Here is a 19288-nt window from a genome sequence, read left to right as displayed (position 1 = left end):
CCCTTGGTTCGAGTTGTATAACAGTATTACAGACTGAGCCCTTAATAGGTCCATGACTGAGCCCAGTCTTTAATCAAGTCACTCCCATCCTGCTTTTGTCAGGGCGAATGGTTCCGCTCTGACGTTGGTTCCTAGTACGACAGATAATAATGCAGCACGGTCGGATCTTTCACACACCCGCAAGTTGTTGCATGATAAGTCTTTGCTTGCTGTTGAAGATAACATTTCCAACCAATCTGATGGCCACGACTGGATGGCTTATTTAAGACCTCGTTTGCTACAACCAAATATTCTCCGCGCTGTGGTTGTTGCCAGACTAATCGCCATGGACAGTATGGGTGTATCGATGAGCCGTTCGCCACTGGATCATCTTGAGTTTGACAATGTCGTACTCAGAAGGCTTCCACTGGATTCGTCGGAAGAACCCGGCGTGCGAATGGTAAAGGGAGCGTGCTTTTCCAAAATGAAGCCGACACCTGTGACCAAACCTAGATTCGTAGCTGTCTCCAATAAGGCCCTTTCGTTGCTCGGGCTCAACGGGGAAGAGGTCATGAGTGACCCCCTTGGCCCAGAATATCTGAGTGGATCCAAAGTGATGCCTGGATCTGAGCCCGCTGCTCACTGCTACTGTGGACACCAGTTTGGGTCGTTTGCTGGACAGCTAGGCGATGGGGCAGCTTGTTACTTAGGCGAGGTGAAAGCTCCAACCGATCAGAGTGCCGAACTGCGTCATGAAAATCCAAGTGGCCGGTGGGAGATCCAGGTGAAGGGCGCTGGGAAGACCCCTTTTTCAAGGTTTGTCGTTTTACTTTTTTAATTCCGATATCATAAACACTGCCCTATGGCTAAAATAAACAAACATGTATACTTTATTTTTGTTTTTTTGCCAAAAAACCCTTTAGACAAGCTGATGGTCGTAAGGTGCTCCGCTCCAGTATACGGGAGTTTCTATGCAGTGAGGCCATCTTCGCCTTGGGTATTCCTACCACCAGAGCAGGATCGGTGGTGACTTCTGACAGCAAGGTCATTCGAGACATAAACTACGATGGGAACGCGATTCACGAGAGATGCTCTATGGTTCTACGTATTGCGCCGACCTTCCTCAGGTTCGTTAAACAGTCACTGCTAAACAACTGCTTTTCAAAGTTGTTGCTGGGTTTGAATGAACGTTATATGCTTTGTCACATGTCATAAACGTCACCCTTGTATTTGTCTCTTGGGTGGATAGTTATGCAGGACACGACACAAGGATTGATGTTTAACTTGCCCTATTCTACAAGTATTCATACATTCTGTGTGTGCGTTTGTGGGGGAATTGTGTGAGCAGGTTTGGGTCCTTTGAGATCTTCAAGCAGGCAGATGAGAACTCCGGGCGCCAGGGTCCCAGCTACGGACACGACAAGATCCGAGGACAGATGCTGGATTATGTCATTGAGACTTTCTATCCTGAGATCCAGCAGAACCACAGTGATCGGGTCGAGAGAAACGTGGCCTTCTTCAGAGAGGTATGCTCCTCACTGGATGCCCAGTTTGAAAACCTTTCACAATACACCCCACCCCACCCATCCATTCACTCAATTTATGGAACAAAAAAAATGCAATTGGTTCTAAAGTGAATTAGGGGGAGAATTTAGGATGTCTCTTGCAGTCATCCGATCCTCTATGATAATCTGCAGCATCATGCTGAGTCATTCCCTGCTTGCTATTATCCAGCCACACTCTTCAGGGAGGTACCTCACTGCTTTCAATAGGACCACTGTCACCCAGTTATATAGTATATAAAGTGTGTATGATGGGTCACTCACCAGTATTTGCTCCTTTCCTTCATGGTAATTGGGCAGATTTTATTGTTTATTAATGTATATGAACATGTTATTCAGAGAGATCAACAGTTAAACACAATGATGTCATGGATAGTCAAACCATTGCAACCGTCTGCTTCACTTTAGTCTTTTGTAATCAATGTGCGTCAGTCAGTAAGGTGTTTGTGGAAAACTTAAGAAGGACTCGCATATAAATAAGGAGTAATGAATACATTACTTTAACAAATGTTTTTTCACAAACTGCAATGATACAATCGTTAACATTCAATTTATGGGATTTTGCCAAATTCCATTGGTAACAGATGTTTAAGTGAAGCCAGGATGTCTGTATATGTCTGTATAACCGTATGTATGTATGTTTGTAGAGAGTAAATGATCAGGACGTTGTTTATTTTACTATCCAGCATTGCGGCACACCAACTAGGTATCTACGTAACGTGAAATCAGTTCTCAACAGTGACCTGGGGGTTGTCGGGGACGTTAATATAATATGTGAAAGGGAAAATTAGGCGGTTATTGTTTATTAAAGGTATTTCAGAAACGAGCTAGCAGCCATCCCGCTTGACTCAGAATAGGAACATGTAAGCTACACATGCTGCAGATAGTGCTGAGAGGATTATAAGCAATGGAGTCGGGAGCGCGCTCTGCTGGACAAACTGCGTGATGACACCATTTCCTTCACATGGGTGCATGCATATCGGCAAACACATACGCCGTTACTGATCCAACTGTGATTGGTCAATATTGACCAATACTATTGTAGAGCTGCTCTATATCAGTCAGGCTCTTAACTTTAACGCTCCGGCCCACCCACCGTGGCAGGTGGTCCTGCGTACGGCCCGCCTCGTGAGCCAGTGGCAGTGTGTCGGGTTCTGCCACGGGGTCCTGAACACGGACAACATGAGCATCCTGGGACTGACGCTGGACTACGGCCCGTACGGCTTCATGGACAGGTCTGATACTTGATGTCTTATCGCTACCGCCATCACACAGTCAGAGTTGTAGAATAGCAGCCTGTGTTATGCTCTGCCAAGGGACTGGTCTCATGCATGTAATGGGCTTGTCTTATTAGTCGTTAGTCAAAGTGGTTACGTACAATACAACTTGTTAATGTACAGTTAAGTGATGCTGATGGTTACATTTCAGGTGTCATAGTTAATTACTTGGTTCTTTATAACTCAAGTCACTAGGATCTTGTCTAGTATAATGATATGTATATAAATATGTGAGCGCAGAGACACAATTATTTGTGTTAATTAAGAAGTAGAATTACTGTTAAGGATAATCCCTGATCCTCTTGACCTATTTATTAATTATTCTGAACATGTCGTGAAAGGTCAATCTTCCCTCTTCTTTCCAAGGTTCGATCCGGATTTCATCTGCAATGCCTCGGACAACTCCGGCCGCTACACGTACCAGGCCCAGCCCGCCATATGCAGGTGGAACCTGGGGAAGCTGGCCGAGGCGTTGGCCCCGGAGCTGCCCGCAGGCCGCGCCAAGGCCGTCCTGGAGGAATACATGGACCTGTACAACGGCTTCTACCTGGCCACCATGAGGAAGAAGCTAGGCCTGCTGAGGAAGGAGGAGCCAGAGGACGAGACACTGATCACTACACTCCTGCAGACCATGCAGAACACAGGTGAGACTGGGCCGAACACAGGTGAGACTGGGCCGAACACAGGTGAGACTGGGCCGAACACAGGTGAGACTGGGCCGAACACAGGTGAGACTGGGCCGAACACAGGTGAGACTGGGCCGAACACAGGTGAGACTGGGCCGAACACAGGTGAGACTGGGCCGAACACTGGTGAGACTGGCAACACCATGGGCAACACGGGTCAGAGCATGCGGAACAGGGGCATGATCGGGCATAACACAGAATACCCTGACCCTCATAAAATATCCTGCCCCTTAGAATTAGTTGGATATTACCAAGAGTCATTTTGATGCAATCATGACTTAGAACGAATGCTTCTGCCCCCTCCATACAGGAGCTGACTTCTCCAACACGTTCCGCTGCCTGGGTGAGATCCCCTGCCCCAGCGAGGGGGAGCAGGGAGTGGTCGGAGAGGCCACAGACCTGCTGCTGGAGCAGTGCACCTCCCTGGAGGAGCTCAGGGTAGCCAACAAGCCAACCATGGAACCACGGTGAGCCAGTAGGATTATATTATAGTATAATCCTGGTTAACAATCAGAGTTATCAAGGAGAATTTAGGACGTTTCCCCTATTTCCCAATCATTTGGGTCTATGGGATTTATGCAGACCACAGTTTTTGAAATCGGTGCAGCAATGAGCCAGAACACTGCAGGCGTAATCCGCGAGACAGGCAGTGTAATGTAATCCTTTGAAGCCAATGAGCCCCGTACAAGTAAGCACTATAAGAGTGCTTGTTTCTGCTACTGACAGGATCAGATCAAATTCAAAAATGATTGGAAAGGATCCCTACTGAGGAAGATTTGTATTTATTTTTTTCTCTTTCCTCTTTATTGATCCGGTCCGTTTTTTCGTGGAACAGTTCTCACTCATGTTTCAACCATTCTCAACTCGTCTCTTGTGAGACTTCTCGTTGGGCGAGACTTGGTTAGACACGGTAACCTAACCAGAAATACTGTATCTAGCGAAAGGTTAAGAAAAAAAGTTGTGTTTCTGTGTAGGGATCCTTTCCATAATGTTAGAATATAATCAGTCTGTCAGTGGCAGAACAAGCACTTTTAGAGAACTACATTAATGGGTTGCTATCGCCCTATAAGGATGACATTAAAGCTTCTTTCTGCATACTAAAGTATCTGTGTTCTCGCTCACTACTTGACCAATTTAAAAAGAGAATTGCCCCCATTAGTCTTCTTAAACATGATAATATATCAAGTTTTTTAATATACTACTACCTTATCACTCAATGATCCCGTTGTTAACTTTAGACAATTATTTCGGTTATTCTTTAGATCTAAATAATAAAGTCAGCAAAATAAAAGCGCATCGATGAGGGGAAAAAAAAGAAATAGCCATTGCATTGCTAGCATCTGTGTTAACATTTTGGCTGGTAGAGGATATGTGCGCTTTGCCATTGAACCCCATCACCTCCAACCTATTACGGCTGGGTTTGTCAGAGAGCTGGCCATGCTGCTGTCCATGGCCCAGAGCAACCCGGCGCTGTTCCAGATGATCTCAGACCGGAAGACGATTGGCCGACAGCTGGAGAAGCTCAACAAGACGCAGGAGCTGGCGGAGGTCAACCAGGAGGAGCTGAGGGGCCAGCAGGCGCAGGAGTGGACCGACTGGATCACCAGCTACAGGTAAAGAGGACACGACCGTTAGGTGTTAGTGTTTTTGGTGGGTGTGTCTGTATTGTTTTGGGCCTGAAAGCAGATTTAACCTTTAGTTATTCGGATTAGAATCAATCCTATACTTGACAGAAGATGTGTTTTGTAGATTGTGTAGAGTGGTATTTCAGTAAAGTGCTTAAAACCATGGAAAGAGGGAGAAGAGATAAGGACAAGAGCTAAAACAAACAGGCTTTGTCGTCAGGATAGGAAACAAAGGACACAATGTTGATAAGGAAGGGTAGAATAGGGGCTGGTTACTCCGCTGTCAGCATGAGTTGTCGGAAAAAATTGCCAGTTTCTGCTGTTCTGTGGCTGTAGTCACAGAGGAGCCTTCTCGACCAACCTCAGTGGGCTATTATTCACACAGGAAGCGTCTTGCCCGAGAGTTGGAGGGCCAAAGTAATGTCCAGGAAGTACTGGCTGACAGATTGAGGGTGATGAACAGCACCAACCCGCGTGTGGTCCTCAGAAACTACATTGCCCAGAATGCAATTGAGGCTGCAGAGAATGGAGACTTCTCTGAGGTGAGTTTTTGAGGGGTTTTCTGACTGACCTGTGTATATTAGTGCTGTCAATGTCATAGTTAACTCGCGATTAATTCCGAGTTACACATTTTTTCATATTCTGAATATCCCTTGATTTCGTGCTGCTAGCCTTTTAGTGAGATCAGAGAGTGTTGAGAAGGACAGTAATAAAATATATTTGGTAAGACGGATATAAGAAGAGAGACCAGCAATGAAATCAACCCGGTCCACTTGACATCGGGTGCATGACAGTGGTAGGCCTACCGTAAAACTTCAAAAGCCCAGGCTTTTATTTGTTTCAATCACTGAACTTTCTAACAAAACAGCTAATGAAAACATTGGACTCTCGTGCAGGCTCGAACAGAGTGACACACAAACACACACACAGTTTTTAGGAGTTTTTCCACCCGCTCCGTATCTTTGCTTGCCCCAACAAGTTTGTGCGGCGTGCTTTTTGTCTTGTTGCCGGTGTAGCTAGATCCGGTATGGTGTTGTAGTCTTTCTAACGTGACTAGTTGTTGCTAGACAGTAGGTGAAAAAACTATAACGTTTGCCAAGCCAAAATAGCATCAATCGCACGATAAAAGAATTAACGCCGTTACATTAATTAACGCCGTTAAAATTGGTTTGCATTAACGCCGTTAATAACGCGTTAAACTGACAGCACTAATTTATATATATATGCACTCACACACGCTTTGATGGTTCACACAGAAACCAAACGACTTCCAGAGAATACATGGCCATTTGTATTGCAATCTGAAGATTAACCAATGAGAGCCAAACATTACAAATACCATGTTTAGAACCAGGTTATTAAATCACGTATCAATTCATTATCATTATTAAGCCTAACAAGTTTAGAACAAAGCCCTCATACAGAAAAGCTTCTGTGTTTTAGGGGTTAAAAGAGAAAAGGCCTAAATTGCTTGGTTAGGCTATCTTATTGGGCAATTGTCTGTTGTGCAATGTTATATTAATAATAATAATTTCAACATTGAATATATTTGGTTGGTTTGAGATAGACCTTCAATAGCTGCCTTTTGTTTTGCTTCCAATCTCAATGGCTCATTGAAAAGAGAAGTCTTGTTTAAAAGCGGATACGTTCGACAATGTTTCCCATATAGACCCAGAGTGTCAAACGATGTGTGTTTTGGTTCCTTATTATTAGGAACCAAAAGAAACAAGTCTCATCTCTAAGAAATCTCAGGGGGGCTGTTTCTTTTTTGCAAGTGAACTCCGTCAAAGTAGATTCACGACGGTGCTCATCCATTTGCATCTCGGCGTCATTGTCCCTCACACGGGTGTACGACCATAGCATCGGTAGTTGCATGGTTTGGAGCTTGCATGTTTTCTCCCGCGGGATCCGTCCTAGCCTATACCATGAATATGCACAACACTGGCTACATCGACTCGAGGGTACGGTAGTAAACTGTGAATGTCTCAAGAAGTGCATTCTGCCTCCGAACAATATGATCACGTCCTCACAAGTCTGCCTTTTCGTCTCTTCAGTTGCATATCGTTATTTTCCTTCTGTAGGTCCAGCGGGTGCTGAAGGTTCTGGAAGATCCGTTCTCGGCCCAGCCGAGTGAGGAGCAGCCTGCGAGTGTAGGGGCAGAGCAAGCTGTGTCAGACCCTCAAGGGGCGGTGTCGTCCACGGCGGCAGCGGCCTCCAGGAAGGTTGTCTGCTACCACAACAGGCCACCGGCTTGGGCCACGGCAATCTCTGTCTCTTGATCCTCGTAACTCCTTCCTCGACCAGCCTGCTTACCTTAAGGAAAAGCTTACGGAGAGTTTATTAAGGGCCCACCATCAGTGTTTATTTTTGCACTGATTTCAAACCTACAACTGTGACCTATATAATACTCTCTCCGGGCCTTTTTTCGGTAGCCGGTGTCGGGGAAGGAAAACGAGACACGTGACCCTCCATTGAGAAGCTAGTCTTCACCTGAGCATTGCTTGGTGGTTTGGCTGGATGTTAATGAAGGCTCAGATATCCATTCCTTCAGGGGCCTGTCTGAGTCTGATGCGCTCTGGAGCTTTGCCGTGACCCAAATACTGTTGTTGTTGTATGTATGAATGGGAGTGATTTTACCTGATTGGTTGAACTGCAATTGATAAACACGCACAGGATGTTTTTGTAATATGTATAGATGTAGCTTTTTATAATTCATAAGTCATAGCATTTACTTAAACACCCGGTTTAACCTTATGCCACTCAGAAGAGCTGCATTGCCTATTATTTTTTCAGGGAAATTGATATTGCTAAATCTGTCTGGTTGAGAAAGAATGTGATAGGCGTAATTGGTTGGTAATAAACATTATGTATTCCTCACCTTGGTTGTTTTAACTCTTACCAATAAATATAACCAAAGAATTTCTTTCTTTCAACCGTGTGGTTTGTCTATCCGCTGATTAAAAAAAAATAAGACTAAAATGCGATACTAGGTTAGATTATGTAATTGCGTGTAATCGGCTTGTACATAATGCTTATTACTAATTATGTTAAGCACGTTATTTGTTGTAGTCTTGGCAAACATAAGTGCTATGTCTCCAGGCGTGTGGAATGTTGACGCACAGGTACCAGCAAGTCCCAGGAAAAAAACGCTCGCCTGAGGGTTTCAAGTTAAGGTACACTTAGTTAGGCATAGTTATTTGACCACCATTTGGTTCTTTCTACAGAACCTTTTATGTTGCAAACCTGTAGGTCTTCATACCTAGATGGTCACTGAGAGGAACTTTAATGTAATCGGTTTTTTTTTATACATCAATATTTATTTACTACATAATTTAACTAGTCACTGGAGCTGACAATATGCAAGTGCGAAATTCTACCGCGAAATTCCAGAGCGTTTATGTGACATGGTCTCCGGGAAAAGTCTTCAAGATATCCATGCAGACTCGGGAGTGCCTGTTTTTTTTAGTGACCTCAGGGTACGCCCTGCATTGTTGACGCCCAGTACAATTATCAAGGGTGAAGACATAGGTGGGATAATGTGTCTGTAGGACGGAACAAACAAATAATCAAGCTAAAACGTACCTCTTATAATACAAAAAAGTAAAATGTCTAGTCGGGTAAGACCTGGCTACTGCCGCCAAGACGTCAACAAGACCACATGGGAGGTACCGGAGCGTTACAGGGATTTGAAGCAGGTGGGAACGGGAGCGTACGGTACAGTATGGTAAGTAAAGTCGGAATAGTAGCCTTGTGTTGCAGGCAAATAGGAGACAAAGCTGTGATCAACCTCCGTATATCGTGGATGATTGTCAAATGGTAACTTGATTTCACAGAACAAAACAAATCCAGCGTATTGCTTCCGCGAAATGAAGCCGTAGCAACAGAATTACGTTTACTTTTGTAGACATCCTTGGCGTTTCACTCAACGGCGCACTCTTAATTTACTTCCTTGTCTGATCAGTGAGCTACTTCAACATACATCTTTACTTTTCATTGATCCAACACTCATTTTATATGGGTTTCATTGATGGATGGATATTTAGTGTGATCGCATTAACGTGTTCATTTCGAATATGTTGTAGGCTACGATTATAACTGCGCTTGTGACGCCTTATTTAAATTGTGCGCCGCGGTCATGCTTAGCGCATAAGGACGCCGTGCCTTTGTGTACCATGCACTACGAGGTCCCCCATTGTTGTTACTTATTAACCTTGTGGGCGTGGCCACACCGTGTGGGCGTGGTCACCGTTGTTACGCTGAATCCATATTACTCACGCACTTGAATTTACTTCGGCCACTTGAATTTACTGTAAGAATTCTAGGTGCTAATGTGGCTACAAATAAAGATGTTTGTGGAAGTACCCTGTGGGGCGAGAAGAGCCATACTATACAAATAATCTTATTGTTAACTAAATTATCTTAACTAAAATTATTCAGTATTCCAGTAGAAATAAGCCTATTCCTGACAAAATTTGTGCAGTAGATAACTTGGAAGGGCAAAGAGATGTTGATCAACTCAATGTTTGCTTTAAAAAACGATTATTCTGTGCAAATACAAATGTTTTTTCTCTACATTTGTTAAATGATACTTGAGACAGAATGCCTTTTGTGGTAGAAATAAACTTAACCTGTAGTGTGTTTATATAGCTGTATTAAAATAAATAATGCAATGTGAAGCAAGTAACAAAGTTCCTTTTACGTTTCACATCTGTTCTTACGCCCAGCTCAGCAAAGGATTTGAGGACGGGAACCAAAGTGGCGATCAAGAAGCTTCACAGGCCCTTCCAGACAGAGCTCTTTGCCAAGAGGGCTTACAGAGAGCTGAGACTACTCAAACACATGAAACATGAAAACGTGAGATCCTGGGCACAAACACATCGTTGTTAGGCTGCAGTGATAGAGATAACAAGGCACACAAAGCATTCATATTATTAATATTGGAAACAAATGTAAATGCAATTGGATGTACCTATAGGCATACATATATTCTGTGTGTGGGTGTGGTTGTGGGTGTGTGTGCGTGTGGTTTTGTGTGTGTGGGGGGGAGATTTTGCACTTAAGGGAAGTGCAGATGCTCACAAGAACAGGTTTCTAGAATGTCATTCCTGTGTGTCACACATCTTCTTTTACATTTGACCTTTGCAGGTGATTGGCCTTGTCGATGTGTTTACCGCAGACTTGTCTCTAGATAGATTCCATGACTTGTGAGTACACATTTACTGTACGGTAGATTTTGCATCTTTGTTGATTGAATTGTTGATTATATTACTCTATAATACATTTTTGAAATGTGGGAAGTTACATGTATCAATTTGTTAACATTATCAATTGAATCCTTTATGTGCATTGGTGGCGGTAGGGTCTGCAAATATCTGGGTGATTAGATATCATACACACAAACAATACATTATGCACATTGGAATGTAAAGTGCATGATGTTTAGTAAAAATAAAACAAAAGCAAGCATAGATAGATATACACCTGGCAAAAACATCAAGTTTGGACAAGAACGGTCTGGCAGCCAAACTGAGAACCCTTGGCAGTTCAACTCATGCAGAGTGCAGCATTCCATTCACCAGGACTGGCAATGTGTTTGAGACCATTTTGCAATTTGTCACTTGATGATAAAGAAGATTTTATTGTTGATGCTTTTAAAGCGTTACTTTTTAAAATATTTAACTGTAAAGCTCAATCGCTGCGTCCTCCCCGGTTATTTTTGTATAATATTTATATTCTTAATAAATGATAATGACCTGTTTAGTTCTCTTTCTCAGTTACCTCGTAATGCCTTACATGGGGACGGACCTGGGCAAACTGATGAAGCTACAGAGGCTCTCGGAGGACAAAATTCAGTACTTGGTTTATCAGATGCTTAAAGGGCTAAAGGTGAGGAGCTCATGTGCCATCAACAGTCTTAGTTCAGTTCAAGAAATTACACATGTTCATGATTTTTCAATTTTTCTTTCCAAACAGTATATTCATTCTGTTGGTATAATTCACAGGGTAAGTTTTTTTAAGTTTTTTTTATTTTACTTACAAACATAACAATGATAGTGTTTTCCTTTATTCCTGGATGCAATGCAAAATTCATGTATAATGGCTTGAAATGTAAGTTTTCTTCAAGTAGCTGTTTTCCTCTAAAACATTTTTTATAGGACCTGAAACCAGGAAACCTGTCTATCAACCAAGACTGTGAGCTCAGGGTACAGTGAGAGTCACGCGTCCTTCACCTACCCTATTAGCTTCACTGAACCAAATCCTGAACACGACTCATCAGAGTTTTATTGCTAAGCAACTGTTGCGTAAAAATAACTGACGAAGCCATGAATGACAATGCTTGATCCATTGGTTCTCACCGTCTTCTAAAAGGATAGACGTGTGTGTGGTGTTTTGTTTGTCTCGGCAGATCTTGGACTTTGGTTTAGCACGGCAGGCCGACAGTGAAATGACGGGCTACGTGGTGACCCGCTGGTACAGAGCTCCAGAGGTCATCCTGAGTTGGATGCACTACACCCAGACTGGTAAGGAGCAGGGCCAGACTCTGGTTGGTTAGGCCTAGGGCCTTTTAATTCCCTAACCAGCTGGATTCTTGTCTGACGTTTTGGTTTGAATGTGACCCTGCATCTAGGGATAAATGGCGCTGGTTGGTATGGTTTAAATAAATAGATTTCATTTTTAAAGTTATTGCTATTAAGGTAAGCACAGACTAACTTTGCATTGCGTACTCATTTTAATACCAAACTAATACAAAAATGTAAGGTATAAATGTAAATCAAATCTGCCTTTGCTGTGAATAGTCATCATCTTGACTGGTAAGATGTGGTTCAGCCACTAGGTGGGGCTATGACACAGTGTAGGTCACAATAACAACTTTGCTCTTTTTGTGCAGTTTGCGCTTTGTTCGTCTTTGTTGTTTTTGTTTTGACATCATATTTCCACGTTATTTCTTTATGAAAATCATAACTCCTTCAACATTTAGGAACAGGTGGGTTTGATATCTGTGGAACCTGTGTTTGCATACCTGAAGTGAACATGTTTGTGTGTTCTCTTCTCCAGTGGACATCTGGTCCGTGGGCTGCATCATGGCAGAGATGCTCCAGGGGAAGCCTCTCTTTAAGGGAAGCGACCGTATCCTTTGTGCGCTGGTGGAACTCTTGTCATACGATGACTGGTGTTAGTATTAGACTTAAGTACTTTTTTCATTTAATATATAGCTTTTGCCTTCTCGTTATTATAGTCTTGCCTTTGTAAGTGCATTTGTTTATTAATTTATATCAAACAAATAATCTGCTACTAAACAATAATCTGATAACCATGTTACAATCATATTATTGTGTTATAATTTTACCCACATCTGTGTTATGATTTCATATAGTCGTAACAAAAGCAAGAGGCGTTTGTTCTTCTCAGGCAAAGCCTATTGTCTCACTTTGAAAAGGTCCCATTCACCTCTCACCGTGAGACCTGGACTACTGAGAGTGCACCCCTCCGTGGACCTGAGCCGAACCTCCGCTCCTCAAGGCGCTGATAGATCTGCCATACTGCTTTGGTCAGACATTGCACCTTGCATATTTGGTTTAAGCTATCCATACAGACAAGCTTAAGCCATCAGAGGGTTATAGGCTGTGAAATAAACTCTACAAATATCACCTTGTGAACCTTGACCTCCGGTTCTCAGACCTGGATCAACTGAGTGAGATCATGAAGATCACAGGAACCCCCACTCAGGAGTTTATCTCCAAGCTAGAATCCCCGGACGTGAGTTGTGGCCATAAAATACATACACACACACCCACATGCACACGTACATGCACACACACACACACACACTTGAATGTGAACATAAATATTTGATGGGCGGATATCTGTTCTCAGGCCAAAAGCTACATCAAAGGTCTTCCGAAAGTGGAAAAGAAAGACCTCAAAGACGTTCTCGCCACAGCAAACCTGCTAGGTAGGTCATTTACAATCTTTTGATCTTGCTTCTTTTATTTTGTATTTTATTATATTAGACAACCTCAGGTATGTGTTCCCAGTCATATTCCGATTTTTTGATCTCTTTCTCCAATGACCCTATTCGACCTCCCTCCCTTTCTCTCCCACCTCTTCCCCTCTCCACCCCCTCTCCACAGCTGTCTCGGTGCTGGAGCGGATGTTACTGCTGGACCCGGAGAGCCGTGCGACCGCGGCCGAGGCCCTGACGCTGCCTTACTTCTCGGACCTGGGGGAGGCGGAGGACGAGACGCAGCCCCAGCCGTACGACCACTCGCTGGACAACGCAGAGCTGACCCTGGACCAGTGGAAACGTAAGGACACGGGGACGTTTCAGGGTGGGGGGTAGATGAGGAGGAGGAGGGGGTCGTAACGGGTGGAGGAAAACAGTCCCTTGTGAAGGAGCACAGACGCAGACCCAGCGCTTGTTAAAGGGACGGTCGGCGAAGTTAAGAAACCGGCCAGAAACGGTTGATTTTTTAACTATTAGACATGAAACATCCCACAACTCCCTTCAGGCCTCTCTCCAAAGCCATTCACCCAGAACACATGACTAGCTCAGTAGCCTCGGCAAAAGGTCTGCCTCTTCTTGGGGAAGACTCCGGTCATGTATAAGGAGTTTATTGGGAGAATCTGCGCAGGTTGCCGGGTAGGTCGGTAGGTAGATAGACGAGTAAACAAACAAGTATATCATCAAATCATCTCATTCAGGCCGAATGAAATTAATGGACAGGCTTATTACAGGCCTAGGATAGCCACAGAAACTGATTATTAAATGTTTTCTGTGAATGTGTTAGATTTATTGATTGCGGACGTTCGGGTTCTAAAGATAGCGTTTACAAATTATGCTTCTAAAATAAATTGCCTACCCTATCTTTAAGGCCTTTTGAAGAGGAGGGATAACAATAATATTTGCTCTAATATTATTTTACTTATAGGAAGATTGAATTCCCTCGCCCAAGAGTGTTAACATCTTTCCTTTCATGGATCCCATTTGCTTTTGGACTCGGCTCAATAATATACTCTGTGTTAAGCTCTATCGAGCAAAAAAACAAGAACAAATCATAAACAAAGTACAAACACATGAACTGAAAGGGATTGAGATGTCGGTGAGGTTTCGCACAGTTGCCAAGGCTGGGAGGAATGTAAGCTGCTATTTTTGGCAGATCTGTCTGTCTTCATGAGCGGTCTAGTTTTTCCACGGGTTCTGATCATCTGTTTTTGCTGTCATCTGTGTTTTTCCTTAGGTCACACATTCACAGAGATTTTGACTTTCAAGCCCGTGGTTATGGAGTCCAGGGAAACCTCACTGTAAAATGTATATATATATACCACACACACGCACACACACACACACACACACACACACACACACACACACACACACACACACACACACACACACACACACACACACACACACACACACACACACACACACACACACACCTGGATTTTGCTACGAGGGCTTTAGACTGCAATGATATTTGCCATTGTGGTTGTGTGTCTGTGACATCCAATCTTGGGTACTCTCCAGTATGTCGATTTACTGAATCCTGTAGAAGCCTGCAAAGCCATGAATAGCTCAGTTACAGAACTGTTTATCATTTTTGTACACTTCAAAAAATGCAAGTACGACCACTCGCGACCACTGTATCAAATCATGTATGTGATTTGATGCATCAAATCACATACATCGCTTTTTTGGCCGATTTTCTTTGGGTTTTGAAAGTTGGTCTTGTTATACAAAGATAGTACAAGCTTTATTAATTAAACTATTGATAATTTCCCCTGTGTCTTTAAGAAATACTGACCTGAGTGAGGGATTTGGGAGGGAACCTGGTACGTTTGCACACGTATGCATCAAGTGTGGATGAGCTTTACTTGTACTAGTGGTAATGTGCATTCATCCAATATACTTAATAAGAATAATGCTGGGATAAGAGCAGAGGCCATAAAACAAATTTTGCACATGTTACGCACATTTATTGATTCTGTACATACACCAAAGATTGTCTTTTTTTTAATTGCTCTTTTTTAAATAATCAAATGTTCCATGTGAATAATTGTTTCTAGATTCACTGTGTTTATTTACAACTAGAACTTTCAACGTGGATAATAAAACATGGAAACATTGCACTGTAGATTATAAATGTCTCTGTAACACACTCCGCTGAACAGTAGTTGGAGGCAAATAGACACACTAGGTGACACACTGTGGTCCTATTGCTCTTAATAGATCCTATTTATGTATAGCCTCGTTAGACAGTCCTGTTATTCATGTTTTGGTTTCATGATGAATTTCAGTCTGGCCTTGCCTGGGAAGCAATTGATATCCCAATACGGTCAAAGACTTTTTGAAGATTGTTCCATTCGAGTGACGCGTGTGTTGTCTTGGCTCTTGCCAGTCCAGATAAATGTACTTTGAATAAAAACGGTTTTGTTTGCTACACTTTCCTTGGGCACTGCCATTGATTTTTTAAATTGGCAGACTTAATGTGGCGTAACCTCGAGCGCTGATTGATCCTGGCATTTTAACTTTTCTGGAAAAGGCTTTCCACCGGATTGAGGCCTCACCGATCTGCAGGGAGAAACGGAATGTGACCTCACGAGATCACGACGGTTTCACAAGGCTACTTTATGCAGTGCTAGTTTGGTTAGTTGGGAGTAGTTGTTTATGTGCTAATCCTTAAATTTTAGTTCGTCAAGGATACAATCACCGTGTTTATTCCTGCGGTCCATGTCGGGTCAAGCCACTGCTTTGACAGCTGTTGAAGACATTCTAGGGAGAAATGGATTGTCCCCCCCCCCCCAAAACAAGCTCATCCCTCCAGAGAGGCCTCCAGAGAGTTGGACTTCCACAGTTGACCCACAGAGGGGATGTGATTTCCTATCTGAGCGTGGCCAGGGTGTCCTGAACCCTGGGTGTGCGGTGGGGCTGTCCTCCCCTCGGCCTCCCTGCTCTGGGGTGGCTGGCCCAAGTGTCAGCCAGAAGTCAAACCGTTCTAGCTGCAGATAGGAAAACAAGAGAAAAGCCCTTTTCTTTTTGGTCACACATTCACCAGCAGCCTTCCCACCCCCCACCCACCCTAAGATACACCAGAAGCACATGGATGGACCCCTCCGCCCTCCCCAATCCCTCCTGTGGGGGGGAGGGCCTGCCGATGTCTCGTCTGTCAACCCTGTGGTTTATTTTCAGAGCCTGGTGGATTTTGAGATGCGCATTTCCTGTTGACACACACACATACACACACACATACACATACACATACACTGACACACACACACACAACTACACACATTATATATCTCACAAGCATAGCAATATATAAGCGGTTACACACACACACACACACTTCTCATGTGCATGCCAGTGTATAAGCAGTTGTACAGCCATGTGCGGATGCATTACTCTACTAGCACTCACTGGAGTGAGGGGAGTAGCCTGTGTGGAATGGCAACGATGCCCAAACCCCTTGACTGACCGGCCAGGGGTCACTCTACTTTTGGAGAAGGAGGAATGTCAGCAATCTGTTTATTTTATGGGTCTGCATGAGGCCCGTGAAGAGATCTGATGATTCCATGCTGAGGGTGTTCACTTCACACGTTCTTGGGTGAATCTCAAAAAACACCTGGGATCCATCAAAGGTTATAGTGTATGTATATGTATGTTGTAGAAGCCAAATAAGACAAATCACAGCAGTGGTTGATATTTATGTTCAATCGCAGATAAATCATGTAGTGTGTAAGTATGACAAGAGGAATTTCAATTTCAGAATAGTAAATAATGAGATGGAAAATTCTAGATAAAGTCTATGTAGCGTTCTTTTCTGTTTATATTAGCTTGTCTCTGCTTATTGCAAACTGCTTCGGCTAATGATGTGAGCAAGCCCCACATTCACATCGTTCCTCAAAAATCAAATGATATCCCTCTTCATTAGGTGGTAGCCCCAAGTAGCCCTAAATTACTGTATCAGATGGCATGAAATCAAATCAAGGTCCAGGAATCCATTTTGATTTAATCATAAAGTATGTCCAGATGACAACATGTTCTCCATTAGGGACATTTTGGTGATCTATGTTCACTGCCACACACGGCATGTCCACAAGGCTCACACTCTTATTACGGAACAACAGCCTGCTGTTTGTCTACCCCCTTGTTCATCCTGTTGTGCTCGACTCCAGATGTGGATCTGCGAGGGGATTGGTTGGTTCGTTTGGATCTGGAGACCTCATGGTCTTCTACGGCGGTCTGCATTTCCTCAGAACACGAGCTCACCAACTGGAGTGACATCATGTATTTGAAGTGTGGTTCTCGTGCTGACTCACAGGTTGAATCCTGGGGCCTTCACAGTCTCCATTCCCCTGGTGTTGTAAGAAACCCTGCTGTGTCTTGCATTGATGTCTCCAGTATTCAGAATAGCTTCCCTGGTTCAGTCCCAGTCTGGAGACCTATGATGTTTTCAGGTGAATTTACTTAAGTGACTCATTACTTTGTTGGAGGTGTATCATTAGTGTTCAATGTTTTTCCTCTGGACTGCTTATAGCGTTGTGGGGAGGTTGTGGCAGTTGACCCCGCCTTACGCCACCCAAGTGGTTTTGCTGGGCTACTCCGACACACAGGACACGGGTGACTATTGTACACACCAGTTAATTGGCAAACTGTGGAAGACAGAGTAGGGGTGACATGCTGTGTATCTGAATTGATGGCTGATTTAACCTGTGTGCCTTAAATGCCCACTGCACCACAGGTGTGCAGCCTCACTCAGCCCCAGAGTCTAATCAGCCGGACTCGGGCCAGGGGGGGCTGCTTAAAGCAGCCATCCTCCACAAACACTCCACAGGACTTTCATCTAGACGATAACGTTTGACTCGAATTTAAACGTGGCTTGGTGTCTGTGTGACTATACATCTATGTGTAACTGTATGTCTGTTTTTTCAGTTTGTATCAACCATTAGTACCTTTCCCTTGAACCGTCTGTCTATCTATGTGTGCGCAGACCTCCAACAGATATGTGGCAAATCTCTCTCCCTTCATTTCATTTTCAACAATCTCTCCGTGCCACGTGACCTGCGCCGTTACTGGTTCCAGAAGCCCCGGTGCCTGTGGGCAGCTCTCGCTAGGGAGCCTTGGGTAGCAACGCAGAGGAGAGAGCCTCCACACCCTCCACCCTTCGGTGAGCGCTGCCACGAAGGCTCTGGGGGGGTGGGGCGCCCTGCCTCAGCACTGTGAGCCTGCGATTCCTACCCCTGATGAGGGAGAGAGAGAAAAGAAGAGACAGGAGCGATCAGATCAGAGTCATTTGAAAGACAGAACCTATTAGGGAGGGAAATGTTGGAATAGGAGAGGGGTGTTGTTGTCAAGGAAAAGTGTGTCTGTAGTAAACAGGAAAGTGAAAAGAGAGGAAACGGGGGGTAGTAGAGGCAGTGAAAGATGCGGAGAGGCCATTGACATTCATTAGCTCTCCTCCCCGAGAAGCATCCTGTCAAACACAGTCGACGGAGCGTACCACTGCCTAGGCCTGAGATTGCCTGCCTGTCCATCGCTGTTGTGTTGGCGTGGGGTCTCACGGATGCCTCGCACATAGTGCACATCATGATGCTGCCTGATGTAGTAGCATTGTCTGTCGGTAGAAGACCTCAAATCATCGACTGAGCAGGGCCCTTGGTTCCCAAACACAACAATCCGTATCCAAACACACATCCATCCATATAATATGTATCTATATAAAATACAGGCCTTTGAGGATTTGTTGTGTTACTCCATGAATATGACATGAGTGGGAGAGGCTCGATTTCTTTGTAGATGTGGTTGCTTCTACACTTGCTTGCCTCATCCCACATGAATGGGAAAGCATAGCATTCTTTTAATTTGCGCTGTCCCTCCACCAAGCTTCGCCTTTAAAACGCTGGCAACCACAAATACAAGGATACAGCTCGCCTTTAACGATCTGACAATCGACCTGTCAACGTCACACCCCGGCCTCTGCCTAAGCCGGCACCCGGGGCACTCTCCTCCCTGCTGTATCGTCCGTTGCGGTGAGCTGTATTTCATGCAAGCCATTACAGTCAGGATCCGCTCATGTAGCGGGCTGCAGGACGCACTCCGTCCTGCAGCCGCGGCTGAAGCAGTGCAAGAGGTGATAAAACCCTGATGGGTTCTTCAC

General features: G+C 44.2%; 2 protein-coding genes across 5 annotated transcripts in view; both read left to right on the top strand.

The window, feature by feature from the left end:
• The first annotated feature begins 73 nt into the window (after positions 1 to 73).
• On the top strand, positions 74 to 8048 carry selenoo1 (selenoprotein O1). Its single transcript, XM_056599165.1, has 9 exons — positions 74 to 795; positions 903 to 1106; positions 1328 to 1505; positions 2646 to 2776; positions 3185 to 3462; positions 3815 to 3971; positions 4932 to 5117; positions 5515 to 5671; positions 7211 to 8048. Exons 1-9 carry the CDS (start codon positions 254 to 256, stop codon positions 7406 to 7408), a joined length of 2031 nt encoding a protein of 676 aa, XP_056455140.1. The 5' UTR covers positions 74 to 253; the 3' UTR covers positions 7409 to 8048.
• A 499-nt stretch (positions 8049 to 8547) lies between these two features.
• The window catches only part of mapk12a (mitogen-activated protein kinase 12a), a 28986-nt gene continuing 18245 nt past the window's right edge, over positions 8548 to 19288 (top strand). The window contains exons 1-12 of one of the 4 annotated variants that reach the window (XM_056599182.1): positions 8548 to 8853; positions 9854 to 9983; positions 10275 to 10333; positions 10904 to 11015; positions 11103 to 11132; positions 11285 to 11332; positions 11536 to 11650; positions 12186 to 12257; positions 12808 to 12887; positions 13005 to 13083; positions 13262 to 13435; positions 14369 to 16165. In XM_056599182.1, coding sequence (XP_056455157.1) covers positions 8735 to 8853; positions 9854 to 9983; positions 10275 to 10333; positions 10904 to 11015; positions 11103 to 11132; positions 11285 to 11332; positions 11536 to 11650; positions 12186 to 12257; positions 12808 to 12887; positions 13005 to 13083; positions 13262 to 13435; positions 14369 to 14436 — 1086 coding nt within the window. In that variant the 5' untranslated portion in view covers positions 8548 to 8734 and the 3' untranslated portion in view covers positions 14437 to 16165. Of the gene's footprint in view, positions 8946 to 9853; positions 9984 to 10274; positions 10334 to 10903; positions 11016 to 11102; positions 11133 to 11284; positions 11333 to 11535; positions 11651 to 12185; positions 12258 to 12807; positions 12888 to 13004; positions 13084 to 13261; positions 13436 to 14368; positions 16168 to 19288 lie in introns of those variants that run through there. The other 3 variants (XM_056599180.1, XM_056599179.1, XM_056599178.1) reach the window with 3 other exon arrangements.

Source organism: Gadus chalcogrammus, chromosome 9 (assembly GCF_026213295.1).
Source record: "Gadus chalcogrammus isolate NIFS_2021 chromosome 9, NIFS_Gcha_1.0, whole genome shotgun sequence".
NCBI classification, from domain to species: Eukaryota; Metazoa; Chordata; class Actinopteri; order Gadiformes; family Gadidae; genus Gadus; species Gadus chalcogrammus.
The sequence above is the reverse complement of the archived record's forward strand: the minus strand, read 5'-3'. Positions and strand labels throughout refer to the sequence as shown.

What these genes read in the sequence shown, in the direction of transcription:
- selenoo1 (XM_056599165.1), top strand. Translation starts at nt 254, where the DNA reads ATGGCTTATTTAAGACCTCGTTTGCTACAACCAAATATTCTCCGCGCT. An exon ending in ACGTGGCCTTCTTCAGAGAG is followed by an intron (nt 1,506 to 2,645) that starts GTATGCTCCTCA and finishes CCACCGTGGCAG; the next exon opens with GTGGTCCTGCGTACGGCCCG. An exon ending in GCAGACCATGCAGAACACAG is followed by an intron (nt 3,463 to 3,814) that starts GTGAGACTGGGC and finishes CCCTCCATACAG; the next exon opens with GAGCTGACTTCTCCAACACG.